The sequence below is a fragment of the Haliotis rufescens genome, unplaced genomic scaffold (assembly GCF_023055435.1).
Source record: "Haliotis rufescens isolate VD_foot unplaced genomic scaffold, xgHalRufe1.0.p SCAF_12, whole genome shotgun sequence".
NCBI lineage: Eukaryota > Metazoa > Mollusca > Gastropoda > Lepetellida > Haliotidae > Haliotis > Haliotis rufescens.
In genome coordinates, this window is record NW_025963802.1 from 7,965,186 (window position 1) to 7,985,489 (window position 20,304).

At 43.7% G+C, this 20,304-nt stretch overlaps 1 protein-coding gene across 1 annotated transcript in view; it reads right to left on the reverse strand.

The window, feature by feature from the left end:
- Positions 1-1,210: 1,210 nt before the first annotated feature.
- The window catches only part of LOC124141215 (protein mono-ADP-ribosyltransferase PARP14-like), a 35,601-nt gene continuing 16,507 nt past the window's right edge, over positions 1,211-20,304 (reverse strand). Inside the window, exons 12-18 of the mRNA XM_046509153.2 lie at positions 18,986-19,192; positions 17,626-17,825; positions 16,876-16,956; positions 15,928-16,252; positions 14,649-14,794; positions 7,119-7,275; positions 1,211-3,902 (exon numbers count right to left, since the gene is read on the reverse strand). Coding sequence (XP_046365109.2) covers positions 3,592-3,902; positions 7,119-7,275; positions 14,649-14,794; positions 15,928-16,252; positions 16,876-16,956; positions 17,626-17,825; positions 18,986-19,192 — 1,427 coding nt within the window. The 3' untranslated portion in view covers positions 1,211-3,591. The remainder of the gene's footprint in view (positions 3,903-7,118; positions 7,276-14,648; positions 14,795-15,927; positions 16,253-16,875; positions 16,957-17,625; positions 17,826-18,985; positions 19,193-20,304) is intronic.

Genomic DNA, 20,304 nt, shown 5'->3' on the forward strand with positions numbered 1-20,304 from the left:
CATGATTTTGGTAAAGTTGTATGAAAGTGGACTGAATGTTTTGCACCCTTGCAACACCTTGATAAAGAGTATTTCTGTTGTGAAGCTGTGGAATGAGGATGGATGGATGTTTTCCCACTGATGGGAGCTCGCCTTACAATATGTTTGTGTGAGCATTTGGTGACATTTGCCTGTACATGACTTTTATTTATTTAAGATAATGGGCTTATGCACAAAACATGTGTCAATGTTAACATGTATTGCCCTTCTATCATGCAGAGATAGGGATCACCAAAGTACTCCTCCATGGATCATCTTCCAGAGGCAAGAACGTCCACTAGCCTTTTATCCAAATCCTGTTTTCACCCTTGCCACATCAAGCCCACTTTTCCTGTGCTAAATATGATTGGACTATCGCACATATCGATAGTCCAGTCAGAGAACGTTTCATAAAATCAACATCCACAACTGGTACACCTTCGTATGAAAGTGATTTACCACTGTCTGTCTTTGTTGACACGGCTTTTTCATCTTTTAAACACCCAAACGGTTGCCTATGTTTTTGTGTCAGAGATAAAATCATGAATGTTTTCATTAACTGTTCGAGGAGGTTGTCGCCAATGGCAAGGGCACAGGGTCACAGGGGCACAGGGGAACAACTCGTGATCAACGCAAGGTGGTGCCGGGGTCAAGAAAAGTATCCATGATGTGTTAAGGGTAGAAACTAGGCTTTGATATAGGCTGGTGGACACGCTTGCCTCAGGAAGATGTCCATGGATATTCTTCTTGTGTTGATACAATTTTGTTATATTTTGTTTGTAACATCTAACCAAAAGGATACAGGTATACATGATAAAGATATGTAATATGGGTTGAAAATGAATTTCTTTTGTGTTTTAAATAGGTCTCAACATGCTCAATCCATTTCATGTCTAATGGACCCAGGTGTATTTACTTTTCTCTTGTCATTTTCTTTACTAATGCAATATGGCTATAAACATGAAACATCAATGTCAAACATACATGGATTTTATTATATGGCCTTCTGGAGATATATCTTTATCCAGTAGGGATGGGTATTGGAGGTTTAAAGTGTATCACAATAGTTTGCGATGCACAAGGCCCTATGGTGAGACGTATCACCATATATTGTATAATTCTAAATTTTGAATTCAGGAGCAACCTAATACATTAAGGTATGAATTGAAGTTCATAAATGTTCAAGACAAGATGCTGGTACAACATAAAGTTTACTCAGTCAATAAATACAAGCCATTTGGGGGCCTCGGGTGCATGCTCCAGGGCCGCGAAGGCATTTGGCAAGTATATGACATTAAACACATGATAAAAACCGCTATTTGAAATCACTTTATATATTGAGCATGAAAAAATGATATTGTGATACATGTCACAGAAAGAATGAACCTTAATATACCAATAATACCGGTAATACCGCACACCCAGACAAGGTATATTGTTGACCCCTCTACAGAGCTACTCCAGAAATCGGAAGAAGCATTGCCATACTTTGACATGCCTTCCAACTGTGTTGACATTTAAAAAGCTATTCATTATGACGGAGAATATTAGCATCTGATTGTATCTATCCAGCACTCCTGCAATTCAAAAGCATTCAATTTCCAAGGGATGTTAAATACTGTTTAGGTAAACAAAAACAAGCTTGTAGTTAACTATGTGTGACAGATGTTTGGAAGGTGAGCTTCTGTACCTGGGTTCTGGATGTTTTGTTGAACTAAAGATTGAATCAATAAATGCTTAAAGTTGACAATATTTATTGTTTTTGTTTTTTAATTTTAAGATTACATGGATTATGATCATATCATATCTTAATAATACTTGTAGTATGATTATGGATAATAGGCAGATGTTCATACATATTCAGGCTGTTTGACTTGGGCATAGTTGGCTGAATGTGCCATTGTGTCAGAATGGCATGGCTTGTGCATGCTAATTATGAGATTTGTCAGATGGGTTTAACACATAATACGAGGGCTGGACAAAAAGTTCAAAGTATGACTACTTTCAAATATGGGCCTAAACAAAGTGAACTATTCAATGCAGTACACTGTTTGAGTAGTTCATTGCAAGTGTATTTGGTCTGTTGAGGCTGTTTGTGTATTAGTGACAGCCAGTTGAATGTGATAGGGGTTCAAATGGACACAGAAATGGCAAAGAACAAATACCGAGCAGTCATCGAGTTGATGACTGCATGTCACAAGTGTATGGGAACAAGTGCCTTAGCTATTCCACTGTTAAGCATTGGACTGCGAGTTTAAGGCTGCGAGAACAAGTCTTGATGATGACCTCCCTCAACTTCCATCAATGAAGATTCAATCAAGGAAATAGAAAAAACTTATACTGTCAGAAAGATGTATTACCATTGCTGAACTTGAGGAAGACACAGATCTAAGCCATGGATCCACTGAAACTATTATTCATGAACATTTAGAGATGAATAAGATATCTGATCGTTGGGTGCGAAAGTTTCTAAATTCTGATCTTCAGGAAAAAAGAACTGATATTGCCAAAGAAAATTTAGAGCTATTAAAGGAGGGTTTCGTCAAATTCAAAAAGAGAATAGTAACGGGTGATGAAACATGGTTCCACTACTATGATCTCGAGTCAAAACGTCAATCCATGGAATGGCACCATTTCACTTCTCTGGCACCAGAAAATTCAAGTCTTCAAGATAAGTGAAAAAAGTTATGGCCACTGTATTTTGGGATGCAAGGGAGTGATCCTTGTTGATTACTTAGAAAGTCAAAAGACAATTACCGGTGCCTACTAGGCTGCTTTGCTTCATCACCTGAGAGATTCTATCAAAGAAAAGCGGTGAGGAATGCTGACAGGTGGAGTTCTACAGTTTCATGACAATGCCTCTTCCACATCTCTTGACTTGCAACAATGTGACAGTGTGTTCAAAGAGCTTCCTCACACTCCATACTCGCCAAACTTGGCACCAAGTGAGTTCCACTTGTTTCTTAAACTGAAAGAACACCATTGTGAAAAGCTCTATTACGACAACGATGACTTCAAAGCTGCTGTAAATGGATTTTTCAGGGTGGCTTCAGAAAACTTCTTTCCGACTGGCATTGAAAAGCTTCACTATCAATATGAGTAATGTGTTGAAACAAAGGGAGATTACCTTGAAAACTAAAACTAAAAACACTTTAACAATTGTTGGTTTTGATTGTTAGGCTCAGACCTTTTTGACCAACCCTCATATGCCAACATTACTACCAGTAATATTATCAGTAAAATATCCAATATCTAATCAGTTAACCACTACATGGAACAATATTTCCAGTAAAAAGTCAAGCAGGTACATCTAACATGCCATGCCTATCAAAGTCTTCTGAAACATTTACCCAAATAAAGTCGCCTTTCTGTTAATGTGTAAAATGTCTGTGGGTGACCCTCAGAATGGCCATTGGCTATGATATACATAACAAGCATCTTATGTTGAGCTCAATATGTAAAGGTGAGCCGAAGTCTACATTTCACATTTTAGACATCTTTTCTGAAACAACTAGTTGTGTCACTGACACATTATGGTTCAGGACTTCTCTGTTGCTTCCCATAGTCCACATTCTATTTGGACGCCATATCCACCAACACTTTGTAAGTTACCAGGTATTTTGGATAGGCCTGTGTGTCATGAAAGATGACAAACTTTTCAGGTTTTTTGATATCATCAACAACAGAATCAAAGAGGACTGCTGGGGTGGCCGGATCTAGAGGAGGAGGAACCCTCATTCCCTTCCTCCCCTGAGTGTACTCCCCTGTCAACACGTCCGCTAAGTAGATGTATTTGTAGCCGGCAGAGTCAGGTTGGGAGAACCTATCTTGTGTGGAATAGCTGGCGTCTTTTGCAAAGTAGACACCGTTTCCATATTGGGCGGCTGAAAGAAAAGAACATGATGTTTAAAGGAGGACGGAGCTCCATACTATGCCCATGTGTCATAGTAGCACTAATTACAGGGTCTATACTGTTACAAGGTGATTTCCAAATTCAAACGAAGAGTTTAACCCATCAATTGGTTTGCACAGAACTAAACTGTGAAACTAATAAATGACAAAAACAACATCAATGAATAATCAATAAAATATATTTTAACACAGATTCAGGCTTATAATCACAATAGGCAATACATTGGGCCATATGGATATGTCTGAGGCTGTATACGGACCTATTCAAAAGGATTTTGTATTTATCATTTTCCATGACAGCCTCTACATATTTCGGGTCGTACCATGGATGGACCTCTGTGTCAAAACCACAACCTTGTTGAAAACGGTAATAAAATGATCGAGTCACTCCATCATGTCGCCTAAGATACTGTGTCTGTGCCAAAGCTGGGCATCCACTCACAATGTGTTGGACAGTCTCATTAAATTCATAATTACATAATTTACATTTCATATTCACATTTTGATGCAAAAGTGCACAAAACAATTCTGTCATGAAAAGCCCTAACGTTAATCAAACCACGTCCTCCCATAATGATTGTTAAATATATATAAGCGATTGAGGGAAGAGCGAGGGTGGTGGGATCTATTGTCAGACATGATTCTTCGTGTGAGGGTGTCAATACCCTGAATTTCTTGTTTCGTCCAATCAACGACACCAAAAGAATTTGAAAGGATGGGTACAGCATAAGTATTTGTGGCTTTTACTTTATTGCGATCGTTAAGCTCTAAACTCCAGATTTTCTTAAGTCTACATTTGTACTCTGCCCGAAGTGTTTTCCTTGATATGGGCATTCTGGAGTTTGTCCCTAATCTACATCCCTAAGTACGTATAGGCCTGACCTTCCATGAGATGGTCAATAACTCATCCTCCAAGTAAACTGACTGATCTTCCCTCTTCTACCTTGCCATGTTTCAGATGAAGAATGTTGCATTTGTCGCGTTCAAAGGACATGTCGATATCATTAGGAAAGGACTCATCTGTTTTTTGAGTGTGGATCCTCCATTGGCAATAAGTTCAAGGTCATCGATGTAAATGAGGTGAGTAAGGGATGTTGGGGATCTGTGCTGAGGAGGTCCAAGATGATAACCTTCCTCTTTGCTAAGAAAAAAGCTCAAAGGATTTAATGACAAACAGAAAAGCAAAAACTGAAAGAATCGCCCTGAAATATTCCTCTTCTAATAGAAATGGGTTCCGAAGTCACCACCTGCCCCTGTGAATACATCTCAAGTTGAGTTGACCAGTAACTCATTAAAGACTTGAGTAAAACAAGTAGTAGCTCGGGGAGGTCAATACATTCCAGTGACTTCAAAATCCATTCGTGAGGTACAGAATCATAAGCTTTTCTGTTGTCTATCCAACACCTTGGTTACAGTGGTAAGTTTTAGCCTCATTAAGGATCATTTTCTGAACTAGTAGTTGATCCTTACAACCCCAACATCCCTTTCTGGCTCCTTTCTGCTCCATGTAGATAATGTCATTCGAAGCGCAGTACAATGACACGAGATCTGTAAGACACCCTGTAAATAGTTTGTACTGTGTGTTCAAACAAGTAATTGTGCGGAAGTTTTTAGCGTCAGTCAGATCACCTTTCTTTGGGAGAAGATTGTTCACCCTTTGCAGAACAAAGGCGGAACATCCCCTGCATCCACAAGAGAATTAACACAGTGAAGTAATGGCGTTTGGACACAAGGGAACAGTTTCCAATACCGGTTTCGAATACCATCAGGCCCTGGCGCCGTTTTAGATTTGGACTTTTTAATGACATTTTTTAGGCAATCAGGTGTAATGAAACACACCAATAGTGACCTCATTTTTTCATGTACACTATTATTGTAATCCTCTACCCATGGTTCATCGAGGTTACAGTTGCCGCGTATAGACCACAACTGTTTCCAAAACCTTTCACTGGAATCCATGATGGGTCTTTTCTCATCACTCTCATTCATTGCATTTAATTGCCTGTAAAAGAGTTAAAACAATTTATTTTGTTTTATGAAATTATTATCTTATCCCACTTTGTTTTTTCTTTCTGTCCAAACCTTAAACTTTGCCTTTAGAGAATCAAGAATTTGATTGAGAATTTTAACCTTTGTTGTCATGTGTTTTGTTATTATGTTTTTCCAAATCGATTTCTGGCGTTTTGACATAGATTGTCCTGAAGAACGCAGTTTTAATCAAAGTTATATCCAAGACACATCTTTCCTTGTTTCATCCAATTTAATTTGAAACTGGTTTTTCTTTTGATCTTTTGGTATATTTCCCTTTTGTGGTTCATTTTCTTTGGACACAGTCTTCAGCACCAGCATACATGCAGCAGTTAATGTCATGCAAAGAGCAGTCCGCATTGAGAGTAACAGAAATAATGTCATTTAACTTATGAAGTTGATTCTTTGGAAATGATTGGTTAATTTGTTTTCCGTTTCTCAATCGGTAAATCACAGATTTGATTATAAAATGTTATTATAATTATAATTATTATTATTATCCTTTCAATAGTTGCAGCCACTGCCAATCACTACAAATATATTTACACTAACACTACTTACACATAACAATACTTAGATCTGAAATTAGTACCCAACATTAGAGCACACTAGACAAAGTGTGTGAAAAGACGGTTATGATTATCTTGTCCATTTCTTGTTGACACCAACCAACACCACCACTTTGTAAAAACACACACACTAATACCTGTGAAATACAAAGTCTTCAGCATCCCCAACTACCCTGCCTCGTTTTCGGATAAGCAAAACGCCCCACCCACTAAAGTTAAGAATTCTGAATATATATTCGGCGTATATTTCTGACATATAATGACGCCTAAAGGGCAAAAATCAACAACAACAACAATAAAAATAATAATAATCACATTACATCTCATCCTACCGGGTACCCATTCACTGCTGATATACTTCGAGTCTCTTGCCTGAGGAGACACCACACGTGCTTCACGATCTATACCCCATGCATTAATATGTTGGAATGGTTCAAGGCATTCAAGGCATGCGAGATATGCCATAGTGTTTTTTATACACCCACATGAAGGGTTTCTGTGTGTCATGTCCAGAATACAGTCATCATGTTTAATGATCAAAGATAGGCCTCCAACATGAGGGGATACAAATAGGTAACAGTTGTCGCTCACCATGTTTGCCGCAGTAGCTCCTGTTGAAGCCGTTTCTGTTGATGGAGGGAATTGCTTTACAATCAGTTCCGTGCCAGAGTTGCATCTCCGGCTCTCTGAACTGCATACTCTTGGCGTCGTACTGCTTGTACAGGGTCTTGTTCTGAATGCGCTCGATCTGGAAGCAGTGAGTGAGAATAAGTTCCCAGAAACCTAAGCTGGTCGAAATAGACGATTTAATGGTTCCAGGGGTTATGCTCGGTGACTTGGTTGATTGCGTGTCATCGTACCCTGATGGCATGGGTCGCTGCTCACTGGACTCACTCCTAAAATTGATAACTCTATGTACAACTGACACAAATACTGCCACAAGACGACGTAGATGTCACACAGGGTGGATTTATGCCAATGCATGTTTTATTCAAATAACAACAGTAGTTGAGTGCAGTACTTCAGTACCGCTCCTGGCTTCTGATTGGTCGGTTGGGTCACGTGACCTCTGATGACGTCACTTCCGGTTTCGGTTTGCGCAGGGTTTTGTGCGCTTCCAAGATGGCGGCACATCCGTTTCCGGTGGCGTGCGCATCCAAGATGGCGGTTCATCCATTTCCGGTGGCGTGCGCACCTCCAAGAGGGGTGACACATCCGTTTCCGGGGAGGAAAGGGAAACACAAAGAAGCGCTCGTACAATGTGAAAAGATCAACATTGAAAGACGCGCGTATAAAATCTTTTTTTTGTTCTTTTTTCTAAAAAGTAGAACTGGTGGTGGTGGTGGTGGAGGGAGAGCTGGCGTCACAGGCGGCGGCGGAGGGGGAAGGGAGGGGAGGTTCGTTGGCGGCGGCGGCGACAGCGGCGGCAGAGGAGGGAGGGAGAAGGCGGGAAGGGAGTCAGGTTCTTTGTTTTGTTTTGGTGGGTGTGTGTGTCGATGGCATGAGGAGATGATAGCTCACTGAGACGAGCTTATCATACACAGTCGACGACTCTGCCACTTTGTTGCTAGGTTGACGTCATATCGGCGAAGGATCTTGCAACAACATTCCACAAATCATGTCATAGGGTATGGTGATGTGAATGTAAACTTTGAGGTGCAAGGTCTCGGTGAGTGGCGATCACCCTCAGCGCTACGATCACGGTGTGGAATTCTAAAGGTGTTGGCTGAATTCTAAAGGTGAATCGACAGGCACAGACATGAACGTGATGTAGGTATATGCCTACACGATGTATTTCGTGTCTCCATGCACACGTCATGTACTTCGTGTTGTCCTGCAAACGTTGTGTCACGCGTGACTACAAACGCACGTTGATCCATAGGATGATGACGTTGTCATTCGTTCATCCACGCCGAGGAGTCGGCACTCGTGTAGGTTGACATTTGTACTGTCATTCGTTTCTCCATGCAGCCGTCATGTACTTCGTGTGTTTCCATGCAAACGTGATGTACTTCATCATGCGTGTCTTCAAACACACGTTGATCCACAGGATTATTTAACATATTTAGTATTTTATAAGGATAGAGAGAGAGATCGATAGACAAACGTGATGTTTGACTCATGTCTCCAGGCACACGTGATGCCACTCGTGTACATCACCATACATACCAACATATTTATTTTATTTTGAAACATGGCGTCACGCGTAGGCGTGTTCCTCCAAGAGGACAAGGGGGAGGGTGTGGGTTCTTTTGGATTGTTGTTGTTTGTGTTGGCAAAGCAAGCAGGGTGGAGGTCGATGGCGTGTGGAGATGATAGATCACTGACGGGCTTATCAAATTTATCATACACAGTCAACAACCCATTCACTTTGTTGCTAGGTTGACACCACATCGGCGAAAGATCTTGCTACAACATTCCACAAATGACGTCATAAACTTTGAGGTGCAAGGTTTTGTTCCACAAGGCGATCGTATTGTAGCACAAGGACAATCGTTCGTTTAAGTAACGTGGGACGCGCCTTTGCCCACCTGAATTATCAACTGAAAGTCTACAGTCAAGAGGTGGACCAGAGACTGTTGTACAAGTGTGATTAGGCTCCACCCAATGCCACCGTGCTGCATTTATACCATCATGATCAGCACTACGATGTCATCACTTCCATGCCAGCTTTTTATGCATCTAGCCATTACTGCGAACGCTGCGACCACCGTTACGACCATCCGGAACTCCATCCCTGCACCAAGCAATACCGCTGCCACCGCTGCCTCCACTCTAGCTATTGCGGACCCAAGGAAGAGCACGGGATCCCTTGCTTGACATGTCAACGTTGGTTCCCAAATCAACAGTGTTACACCCAACATCTCCAGTCACCGTCAGAGGGAAAACACAGCGCCTGTCAATCGATTCACTGGTGCCCGACGTGTTTTCAGCTGGTCCGCGTGTTGGAGACCCCCATGGCTCATCATGAGTGCTCAGATGAAGAACATCCCTGCTTAGTGTGTCGAGAACCCATGGCCCCAGATCATCGCTGTTACATGACACCGCTCCGTGAAGCCCACGAGGAAGAGGAGGGGGAGGAAGAGGGGGAAGAGGAACAACATCAAATACGAGACAACGTCAAATTTGTGTTCTATGATTTTAAATGCATGCAAGACACGGGGGAGCACATTCCAAATTTGTGTGTGGTGCAGTTAGGATGTGGACGATGTATCAGTGAAGTAAGCAAGGAGTTGTGCGAACACTGTCCATGGAGAAAAGAAGGTTATGGTCCCAGCCGTGAGATCGTGTTTGGAGGCCCCACCACGCGACATGATGTGTGTGTGTGGTTGACAACGCTGGCTGAAAAATCCAAGAAGAAGAAGAACCAAGAGGAAGAGGAGGACAGCACACGCAAGGGGGTAACAGCACGCAAGGGGACAACAGCACACCCTGGGAAAAGAAAACGGGATGGAACCCCCTCAAGAAAGCACTCTTCAAAACGTCAACGACATTCATCACCCAAGCAGGAGGTGGAGGGGGAAGATGCCATGGAAGTGGACGCGCCCACCCCATTGAAGGAGGAAAAAGGGGAGGAGAAGACAAACAAGACAAAGAACAAGAACACCACTACCACCACAGTCCAGAAGGAGGACCACATTTATGTGATGGCACATAATGCATGATCCTATTATATCCACTTGATCCTGAAGTGCCTGTATCCCCTTCTGGTGAAACTCCCCACCAAGATTCGAAATAGACAACAGATTTTACAGGTGACCCTGTGACGCTTGTGTTTCGAAGACAGTTTAAATTTCATACCCTACCCACTGAAAGCATTTCCAAAGAGATTTGGGCTGAAAGAACTGAAGAAAGGGTATTTTCCACACTTTTTCAATACCGAAGCCAACCAGACCTTCAGAGGTCCCTATCCACCAGCCGTCATGTAGGATCTCGATGGCATGTCTCCCACAGAACGCACAGTCTTCCTCCAATGGCATGCCCAAAAAGTGCAAGAAGGAGCCTTGTTTGACTTGCAAGGAGAACTCTTAGCCTACTGCCAGAGCCATGTTGACATTTTGAGACGGGGATGCGCTGACTTCAGACAGAACGCCATCAGGTCGGTTCGCATGGATCCCTTTGTAGAGGTGATGACAGCCGCTGCATTCACCATTAAATCCTTCCAAAAACATGATCTGAAACCCAATACCATCGCCATTCTTCCACCTCAAGGCAACCAACCCAAGGCTACCAACCCAAGATAAACTATTCACAAGCCTGTATGCACTGGTTAAATTATCTGATGGAGATAGACCCCAATCTGCATGGACATGGACACCTACAGAAAAACCGGATTGACATCTGACCAATCAGAAGCTTGGGTTGTCGAGCCATCAGAGGGCGCCTTTGCCTTGGGTGGCCCTCTGATGGGTCGCAACGATGTTGTGCTTTCTCTCTCACGCTACAAGCCTGACCCTATGGAAAAGAAACACAAGGGTCGGTCTGTTTTGGAAAAATTGAGGCTCAGACCAGGCACCGGAACGGACCAATCAGGAAGCAGGGTATCAGTGGCTTTAAATACGACCAACGCTCTCCGGTCATCACTTTTCACTGAACGGTCCAAGCAACAACACCATCATGTTCCGGCTACTACTACCGTATAACAACAATGGCTACTACCGCCTCACCATCAAACAGAAGAAGAAGGAGAAGGGGGACAAGGACGAGGACGTTCTCAATAGCAAGCATCTCCGTCATGCAATGGCGGACATCCTGGAGGTGCGGTTAGTTCTACATTGGGAGATGATGAGAACAAGTGCCTTGTACAAAGCATCTGCATCCCCAGCATGGAACTCTACGTGGAAAAGTCAACCCCAACACCTGAAGCAGCAGCACTCACAGCATCCATACTCAAAGCAGCCAAAAAAGCAGCAGCACCACACATCGCAGCACTTACCACAGTGGTAGCAGAGGGAACGTCAAAAGAAACACACATACTCACCTCAGCACTCATTGCAGCGTCAGCAGCGGCAGAAGCGGCAGAAGCAGCACCCATACTGAAAACAACACCCTCAGAAGCAGTGAAAGCAGCACAACAAATCGACTCAGCACTATGGACAGCCATACTAGCATCAGCCGCAGCAACACCTGCAGCCATAGAAGCAGCAACAGTAGCACTCGTTCAAATAGTAACCTCACATGCACCCTTGCCGCAGCAGTACTCAGTGCAGACAACACCAACAACAACACCCGTAGCAGCAGCAGCAGCCACCACACAGGCAGAAGAAGATGCAGCTGCAGTCGCAGCAACAACACCCTCACTAAAAGTATTCATCAATGCACTACAGATGGCGCAATGCACGGCAGGTTTGAGGGGATATCCCGAGAAGCAGCAGCAACAAAAAAATTCGCCTAAGCACTATCCTGGGCGGCAGCAACAGCCACAGCCGCCACACCCACAGCAGTAGAAGCAGCAACAGCTGCACTTCGCCGTAGTAACAGGAGTAACTTCAGCGCAGTCATCACTACCACCACCTTCACCATCATCGATGAACACCTCAGATGCTGCAGCACCCACACCAAAACCAGTTGCAGTCACCACAGCATCCTCATCAACAGCACCCACACCAAAACCAGTGGCAGCAGCAGTGGCAGCCACCACCCCCACAGCAATAGACGCACCAGTAGCGACACCCACACTAACAGAACTCTTTGACGTGCTCCACGCAGCAGCAGAAGCAGCCGCAGCAGCAACAACACCCTCACCAGCAGCAGCACCACCAGAACTCATCTCAGCACTATACAGAGCGGCAGTAGCAGCCGCAGCAGCAACACCTTCACCAACAGAAGCAGCAGCAACAGCAGCACTCGTTGCAACATTGAGAAGGCTACCTGTGTGATGACGATGACGAAGGTTGTCATCCACGTTTTCACATTATTCGTATTGTTTCGCATTGTTTCGCATTGTTTGCCCTGTATCTAAGTTGAAGTGTGTTAGGTGTCATCATTAAACAGGGATAAATTGAACTGACTCTTTGTGTCTTGATTGATCTCAACTCCAACAGGATGCTGAACCGAGGGTAGAGGCTGAGTTGAGATGTCGTCTACGTTGTCTGTCTGTCTGTCTGTCTGTCTGTCTGTCTGTCATGTCAGTGCACACCAAAGTGAAGAAATAAAATAAAGAATAGATAAAAGAGAAAGGCTATGCTTGAAAGATCAGCTGCCTGGTGTCCACATGGTGTCCAGACTAATCGACACCCACCCTGCTTGCTTTGCCAACACAAACAACAACAATCCAAAAGAACCCACACCCTCCCCCTCGTCCTCTTGGAGGTACACGCCTACGCGTGACACCATGTTTCAAAATAAAATAAATATGTTGGTATGTATGGTGGTGTACACGAGTGGCATCACGTGTGCCTGGAGACACGAGTCAAACATCACGTATGTCTATCGATCTCTCTCTCTCTCTCTATCCTTATAAAATACTAAATATGTTAAATAATCCTGTGGATCAACGTGTGTTTGAAGACACGCATGACATCACGTTTGCATGGCAACATGATGTACATCACGTTTGCATGGAAACACACGAAGTACGTGACGTTTACATGGAGACACGAATGACAGTACGCATGTCAACCTACACAAGTGCCGACTCCTCGGCATGGATGAACGAATGACGACGTCATCATCCTATGGATCAACGTGCGTTTGTAGTCACGCGTGACACCACGTTTGCATGGCAACACGAAGTACATGACGTTTGCATGGAGACACACGTGACAGTACGCATGTAGACCTACACGAGTGCCAGCACCTCGGTGTGGATGAACGAATGACAACGTCACCATCCTATGGATCAACGTGTGTTTGTCGTCACGCGTAGCACCATGTTTGCATGGAGACACGAAATACATCGCGTAGGCATATACCTACATCACGTTCATGTCTGTGCCTGTCGATTCACCTTTGGAATTCAGCCAACACCTTTAGAATTCCACACCATGATCGTAGCGCTAAGGTGATCGCCACTCACCGACTTTTAACTTAGACGAACGACTGCCATAGTGGGCTACAATACACGATCGCCTTGTGGAACGAGACCTTGCAACTCATAGTTTACATTCACATCACCATACCCGATGACATGATTTGTGGAATGTTGTTGCAAGATCCTTCGCCGATATGACGTCAACCTAGCAGAGTCGTCGACTGTGTATGATAAGCTCGTCTCAGTGAGCTATCTTCACCACATGCCATCGACCACAGGAGTCCGTATCTAAAAATAGACGCCCTCATGCATATTCATGACCATCTCCACACGCGAGCCCGAAGAAAAAAAAGAACAAAAAAAAGATTTTATACGCGCTTCTTTCAATGTTGAGCTTTTCACATTGTACGAGCGCTTCTTTGGGTTTCCCCCTCCTCCCCGGAAACGGATGAGTCACCCCTCTTGGAGGTGCGCACGCCACCGGAAACGGATGTGCCGCCATTTTGGATGCACACGCATGACCCACAATGCCCTGCGCAAACCGAAACCGGAAGTGACGTCATCAGAGAGCACGTGACCCAACCGACCAATCAGAAGCCAGGAGCGGTACTGAAGTACTGCACTCAACTACTAACAACCAACACAAATAGCGCCAAGGCTGTGTTGCTCACAAGCGACCTTCCATATGAACTAATGTAGTGTGTATTGAAATATTTAGCCACACAGGCGGGAAAGTGTGACTGTTAACTGGCTGCGCAATGTTTTCTCAATATAATATTCTTTACAATTGAAAAAAAGATTGATATTGCAACAAAACTCCTCCAAAAATATCACTGCAAACCGGTTTCTGAAAATAGAATGCTTAATCAGTTTCTAGAATTGAACAATATATTTCAATTTAATTTTGCATTTAAACTTTTTCCATTTGCGTGCCATAAACAAATCTAATCCACATTAGGATCTGAAACACCTCGGGGCCTAGTGGTTTCTGAGAATATGATTTATTGGTGTTTTTCTTAAAGTTTGTATTATTTTATGGCTATGTTGATCAAAACATGTGGTACATTGAATCATTGGCATTGCAGCAAGATTATATATTTTTTGTATTATATCTGAAAACATAAATGCCTATCTGTTTATCAATTCACCTTTACTACTTTCATCCTTGATACTGAAAACTTGTTATCCACATCCCTGTACTCTTGGTCATCTTGGTTAAGAAGGACCACCTTTATATTCTCACCGGGATCCATGGGTTCCCAGGACAGCGGTGGGTGGAAGTCTCTCGCTGAAACTACACGACCAGGGTGCCGTTGTACAAAACAACCTTAGCACTACGGCAGTCGTAAGTCTATGTTAAAGTATGGGAGTTACGATCACCTTAGCGCTATGACCGCTTTGTACAACGGCACCCGGGACTTTGGAGGAGGAGGAGGAGGAATGGGGTTTAACGTCGCGTCCAAGATTATTGCACTTATATAGCGACGTGCATGCACGTGTGTGTGTTTGTGTGGCTGCTTGTACTAGTCGGGACTGATGCCGATTTATAGTGCTAGCTCACTGAGATACCATGCCGCAGTTTAACATGAATACCCCACTCATACACAGTATACTGACTCTGAGCCGACCAGTCCTTGTTTTAGCCCCTTAATGCCGAGCGCCAGACAGGGTAACAACAAGTACCATCTTTTAACGTCTTTTGGTATGACGCGGCCGGGGATCGAACCCCGGACCTTCCGCTCTCCGGGCGGACGCTCTACCACTAGACCACGGAGGCGGTCCCCCGGGACTTTGGAGAATGCTCGGATTTAATGAGTAGACAAATTTAAGACATTTTAGCTTAATTAATTCATTGCTTTCCGAAATTTGAGTAAAACTAGATTGATAAAGAAAAGTAACTGACAATTTTGAGATAAGGGTAAAAAGGGGTAACATACGTTTCTATGACAACCACATATACATATTGCATACCAAATTCCTCTTTGATTCAAGCAGAGATGACAAAAGGGACTTTTTCAGCATAGCAGCCATGATGTCCATGTTAAGAAACGGCCTGGATACTTTTTAGCTTTTTAGGTAGTAATAAAGGACAAAAGGGCAGCGCGCTAATTTTCAAAGCTATAAACCAAATGGTTTGTGACATCTCCAGATTTATGAGGGTCTTTGAACTCAGAGGCCATTGCCATATCAGAAATCAAAGTACGCATTGCGCATGACAAACACTTCATGGATATTAGTCACTGGTAAATTGACATTTTCAATATGGCTGCCGTGGTCGTCAATTTTAAAACAGCATTACCTCGCCCAATCTACCAATGAAACACATTACCGGAATCTGGCATGGACGCATAGCATCTATACGGTCTTGTTTGGTAGTTAGCTGGCGCCAATATATTACAAACCGAAAGGATATCCTATTTGACCTACTTTCAGTAAGGTTCCTTCTGACGACAGGGACTGACGTATTTTCCTTGTCTCCTTCCTTGAATTCCTCCATGTCGTTAAAGTCGATGACGTAGTTGACGCCGTCATCAGTGGTCAATTTACATTCAGGCTCTACGGCGTTGCTCCGGAATGCCCGCTCTATTTCCTCATTGAGACCAGACTCGTATTTCTTCAGCACTTGTTCCCCGCTCTCTTTCTCGTCAACAAAGTACCATTGTATGGCCCTAGCCTCGATTTGGGAAGCTCGTATGTCTACACATATCTCATACACGTGTTTCATCATGTTGTAAACATCATCAGGAAACCCCTGTTTATGAAATCAATTAATAAATAAATACATTTTAGCGTTTGTTTCTTTTGTTTGTTTGTTTGTTTGTTTGTTTGTTGTTTAACGCAGTTATATGACGGCGGTCTGTAAATAATCGAGTCTGGACCAGACAATCCAGTATCTGGAATACGATGACATGCATCAACCAAGTCAGCGAGCCTGACAACCCGATCCCGTCAGTCACTTCTTACAACAAGAATAGTGGCTTTTTGTGGGAAGCGTGGGTTGCTTAAGACCTACTGTACTCCAAATTTGAAGGGAAATGAGTGAGTGAGTGAGTGGGTAAATGGATGGGTAGGTAGGTAGGTAGGTAGGTAGGTAAGTAGGCTGGCAGACATGCCTTATTTATCAACTCACGATTGAAATATTTCTTGTGCAAACTGATGTATTTGACATTTACAACTATCATTTCCCAACTGTCTTGTCTCTTCTGTCAATGGCCGTCCTATCTTACTTCGTATAGTTTTTCTTTTGCCTGTGTGTGCATATATCAAAAGTTTCTCTTAGGCAGTTATCACATTTAAAGGATATCTGACTTGATGTCGTTATTAATTCTTGGAAGTGTAAAAGCCTCAAAGAAATGATTCGACATGAAGGTTTACCATAACATTGACAACTCCACCGTTGGTGTCCACGGAGATGCCTACGCTGTGTATCTTTGCATGGTCATATAGATATTTCAGCTGAAACGATCAGAGCGAGAGAGTTGTTTTAACGCTGCTTTGAATAGTATCTTAGTTACGGTCTTAATATTGGAGGAAGTCCCCTAAGTGACGCTTAAACACGGATATGGGGACACCAGCAAGAATCATAAGCATAATAATTGGCTAATCGTGGATATTAATCGACAAACAACGGATCCTGACGTGATTAAGGGTCGCAAGTTACTCGCAACTCCTTCAGCGAGATGCCGCGCATTAGACGGTAGGAAACCTGTGCCCTCTAAACCCAGCTGCTGAAGTGGTGCCTTTTGCTGTTCAGGATAAATAGATTGGCCTGATTCGGTGATGGGAACGTTGGGTTTAACATCAACACTCGCCATTATTCATCAACACCTGTAAGCACGGTGATACCAAAGTGGTGGTACACGCCCAATGATACCTCCCGATGAAGGTATTTTGGCGAAGACTGCAATATAACGTGATATATCTGTAAAGAAACCTAATATGGAAGAATAGTGTGTGTGAGATTTTCACTTTGTACTCTTTGACAGACAACCTTGGTAAGCTCCTGCCCTCATCCAGAAAGGAGTATTATCATTGTGGCTATTATAAATTCCCAAGGCAACAGGCGTTCAAAACTATTGCATGACATGCACTATTGCGTGTCCCGTTAACATTAATAGTAAATACCTGGTCAACTGTCAAGTTCACCAAACATTCTTCGGCAATAGGTTCTTGCTTTATTTTAGGCCGGGACTTCAGCTCTTCAATGGCTTGGTCAATGCGCTGTGAACTGTCGGAGTGAATTGAAACCTCATATCCCTCGGTTTCATACACCTTGGAGCCTCGCCGTTGCAAATGTTTTACGCCGTCGTCCATTGTTGCAGTCGCTGAAAACATCACAAACAACAAATTAATGACACTTAAGGACACGTCGATTAGGAACAGCAGTAATTATAGTGCAATTACATAATCCATCATCCCTGGTCTGGAGCAAGGTTAGTATAAATAGATACAAAGCTTTAACCTAAACGCTACCTTAAAGCTGTCAGTCTCTAGCAAGTGGTTAAAGGTAGCCTAGTGGTTAAAGCGTTCGCTCGTCACGCCGAAGACCCGGGTTCGATAACCGATATTGGTACAATGTGTGAAATCCAATTCTGGTGTCCCCCGCCGTGATATGGCTGGAATAATCCTAAAAGCGGCGTAAAACTACACTCACATACTCTAGCAAGAAGGAAATACAAGGGGACCAACGAATCAGCATGTCCACCAACCATTCAATATATGTGTGTGAAACACACACACACACACACTGTTTCCACCCTTGCCGAACTAGGCTGGAATTACTGGGCTCGATCGTAGCGCCACCAGTGGCTATTACGAGTTATGTCCCTTCTATGCCTCTCCTATGGACCAATCAGATTCCACCTCTCGTATCACTTGCGTTTGCTTCACACAAAATGGTGGCGCCCGGTCAGTTAGATCTGGTCGACAATTAAGATCTATATTCTGATAAAACGGGTCTTACATCGCGAAATCCATCAAATCACGTGAGCACCTTGATTAAAAACATGAAAAAATTTGGAAAATATCTGCTGACAACGAGTTGGCGGTGAACATGCTTTGTAAACCCTGCAATCGACCAAAATCTGTACGACAGTGTACGCACCGGATTTCGATTTCGGTGCGCGATTTTGATTGGACTATGCATAGACTCGTTAGTCCAGCCAAAATGTAACTCCATAATACTAGCCTAGTTCGGCAAGGGTGGAAACTGGACTTTTATAGTCGGTTAACTCTCTTGCCTCGGGAAGATGTGTTTTGATATGAGTTGTATTTTCTGCATGTCATTGCTTGGGGTGAGGATGGACCCGCATGTCCCAGAGAAGTCCCTCCACGCCATCAGTGGCATGAAATCAGTCGGACAACCACCCAATCCACATTCCAGTGGACTCTTACGACAATCAAACTAGTCTGCACGCAAACCCCACAACATGGATGCAATCAGCAATTTGAGACTTGGTTACATATTGATAGAAAGGCGACATACCACTTCTGTGTCCCTGTGTCAGTTGTTGACTGCCCTCACCACGCTCGTTGATGTTGGTGTTGAGGAGGCTGACCAGACTGTCGAAAAGGTCAATGTCCTCAAAGATGACCATCCGAACTTCACGTAGGCACCGCAGGCCGGAGTGTTTCGTCAGCGAGCTATGGACATATTCCGCTAGCTTCTGTTTTGATATGCCACCCTTGCGGCCTACAACATTACACAGGCTTATTCCCCTAGAATTGTATAAAATGCTAGAGCTTTTACGATATTGCACGGGAGGCCCAGTCAGGTAAAGCGCCGGGGTTTCCTTTGAACAAATATTGCAGCTAAGAATATTGTGTGAAAAAAACCTGCTTTCATCTGCTTATTTATATTCACCCGCAAAATAAACCCAAGTCGAGTATGCAGCATACATGTTATTTATTTTCAACAGTAAAGACAAGAAATACTAATAGGGCAAGATTGACAAAGATTTGACTGAAGACAGTTTAATGGATTAAAAGGCAGATGACATAACTGTTTTTTTCAAATGTTAAGGGCTTACACAGTTTCGGGTCAGTTTTCAGGTCGATTTGTGAAGGCCCTAAGGATCTTCCTGCACACACCCAAAGCAGCTGTGCGTAGTTCATCGGCAGTTGTAGGGACTGGGCGCACATTGTGCAGACGCCTTTGAACCTCATCCAACAAGTGTTCGATGGGGTTCAGATCAGGGCTGACGGCTGGCCACAGTAGAACACGGATGTTGTGTTGTTGCAGAAAGGCCATGGTAGCACTGGCAACATGGGGACGAGCGTTACCCTGCTGGAAAATATGTTGTCAATGTTGTGCAAAAAATGGAACAACGTTGGGTCTGATCACTTGGTCGATATACCGCTGAGAAGTGACGCCGTGTCTCCGACCTTGACCAACATTCAGAAAGCACATGGGTCCAAGCCTCGCATTAAGTCCAATCCCTGCCCATATTGGATCCCTTTCCACAACGTTTCTGTCAGTGAAACGATCACCTCGACGCCGCCAAATTCCGACTCTTCCGTCTGCATGGGAGACACAAAAGCGACTTTCATCAGAGAAGATGACACGCCTCCACTCACGATGACACCAATTGCAATGACCCTGTGCCCACTGAAGTCGTGCTTGTCGATGCCGTGGTTGGAGAACAGGACGACTTGCTGGTCGGCGACATCTGAGGTTGTTGGAACGGAGACGTCGGATCACAGTGTCCCGGCTAATGTGTCGATTATGTGTTTCTATGGTGTGTCGTGCACTTTCAGTTAGGAACGGATGTCGCTGGTGTTGACGGGTAATATGCCGATCTTGTC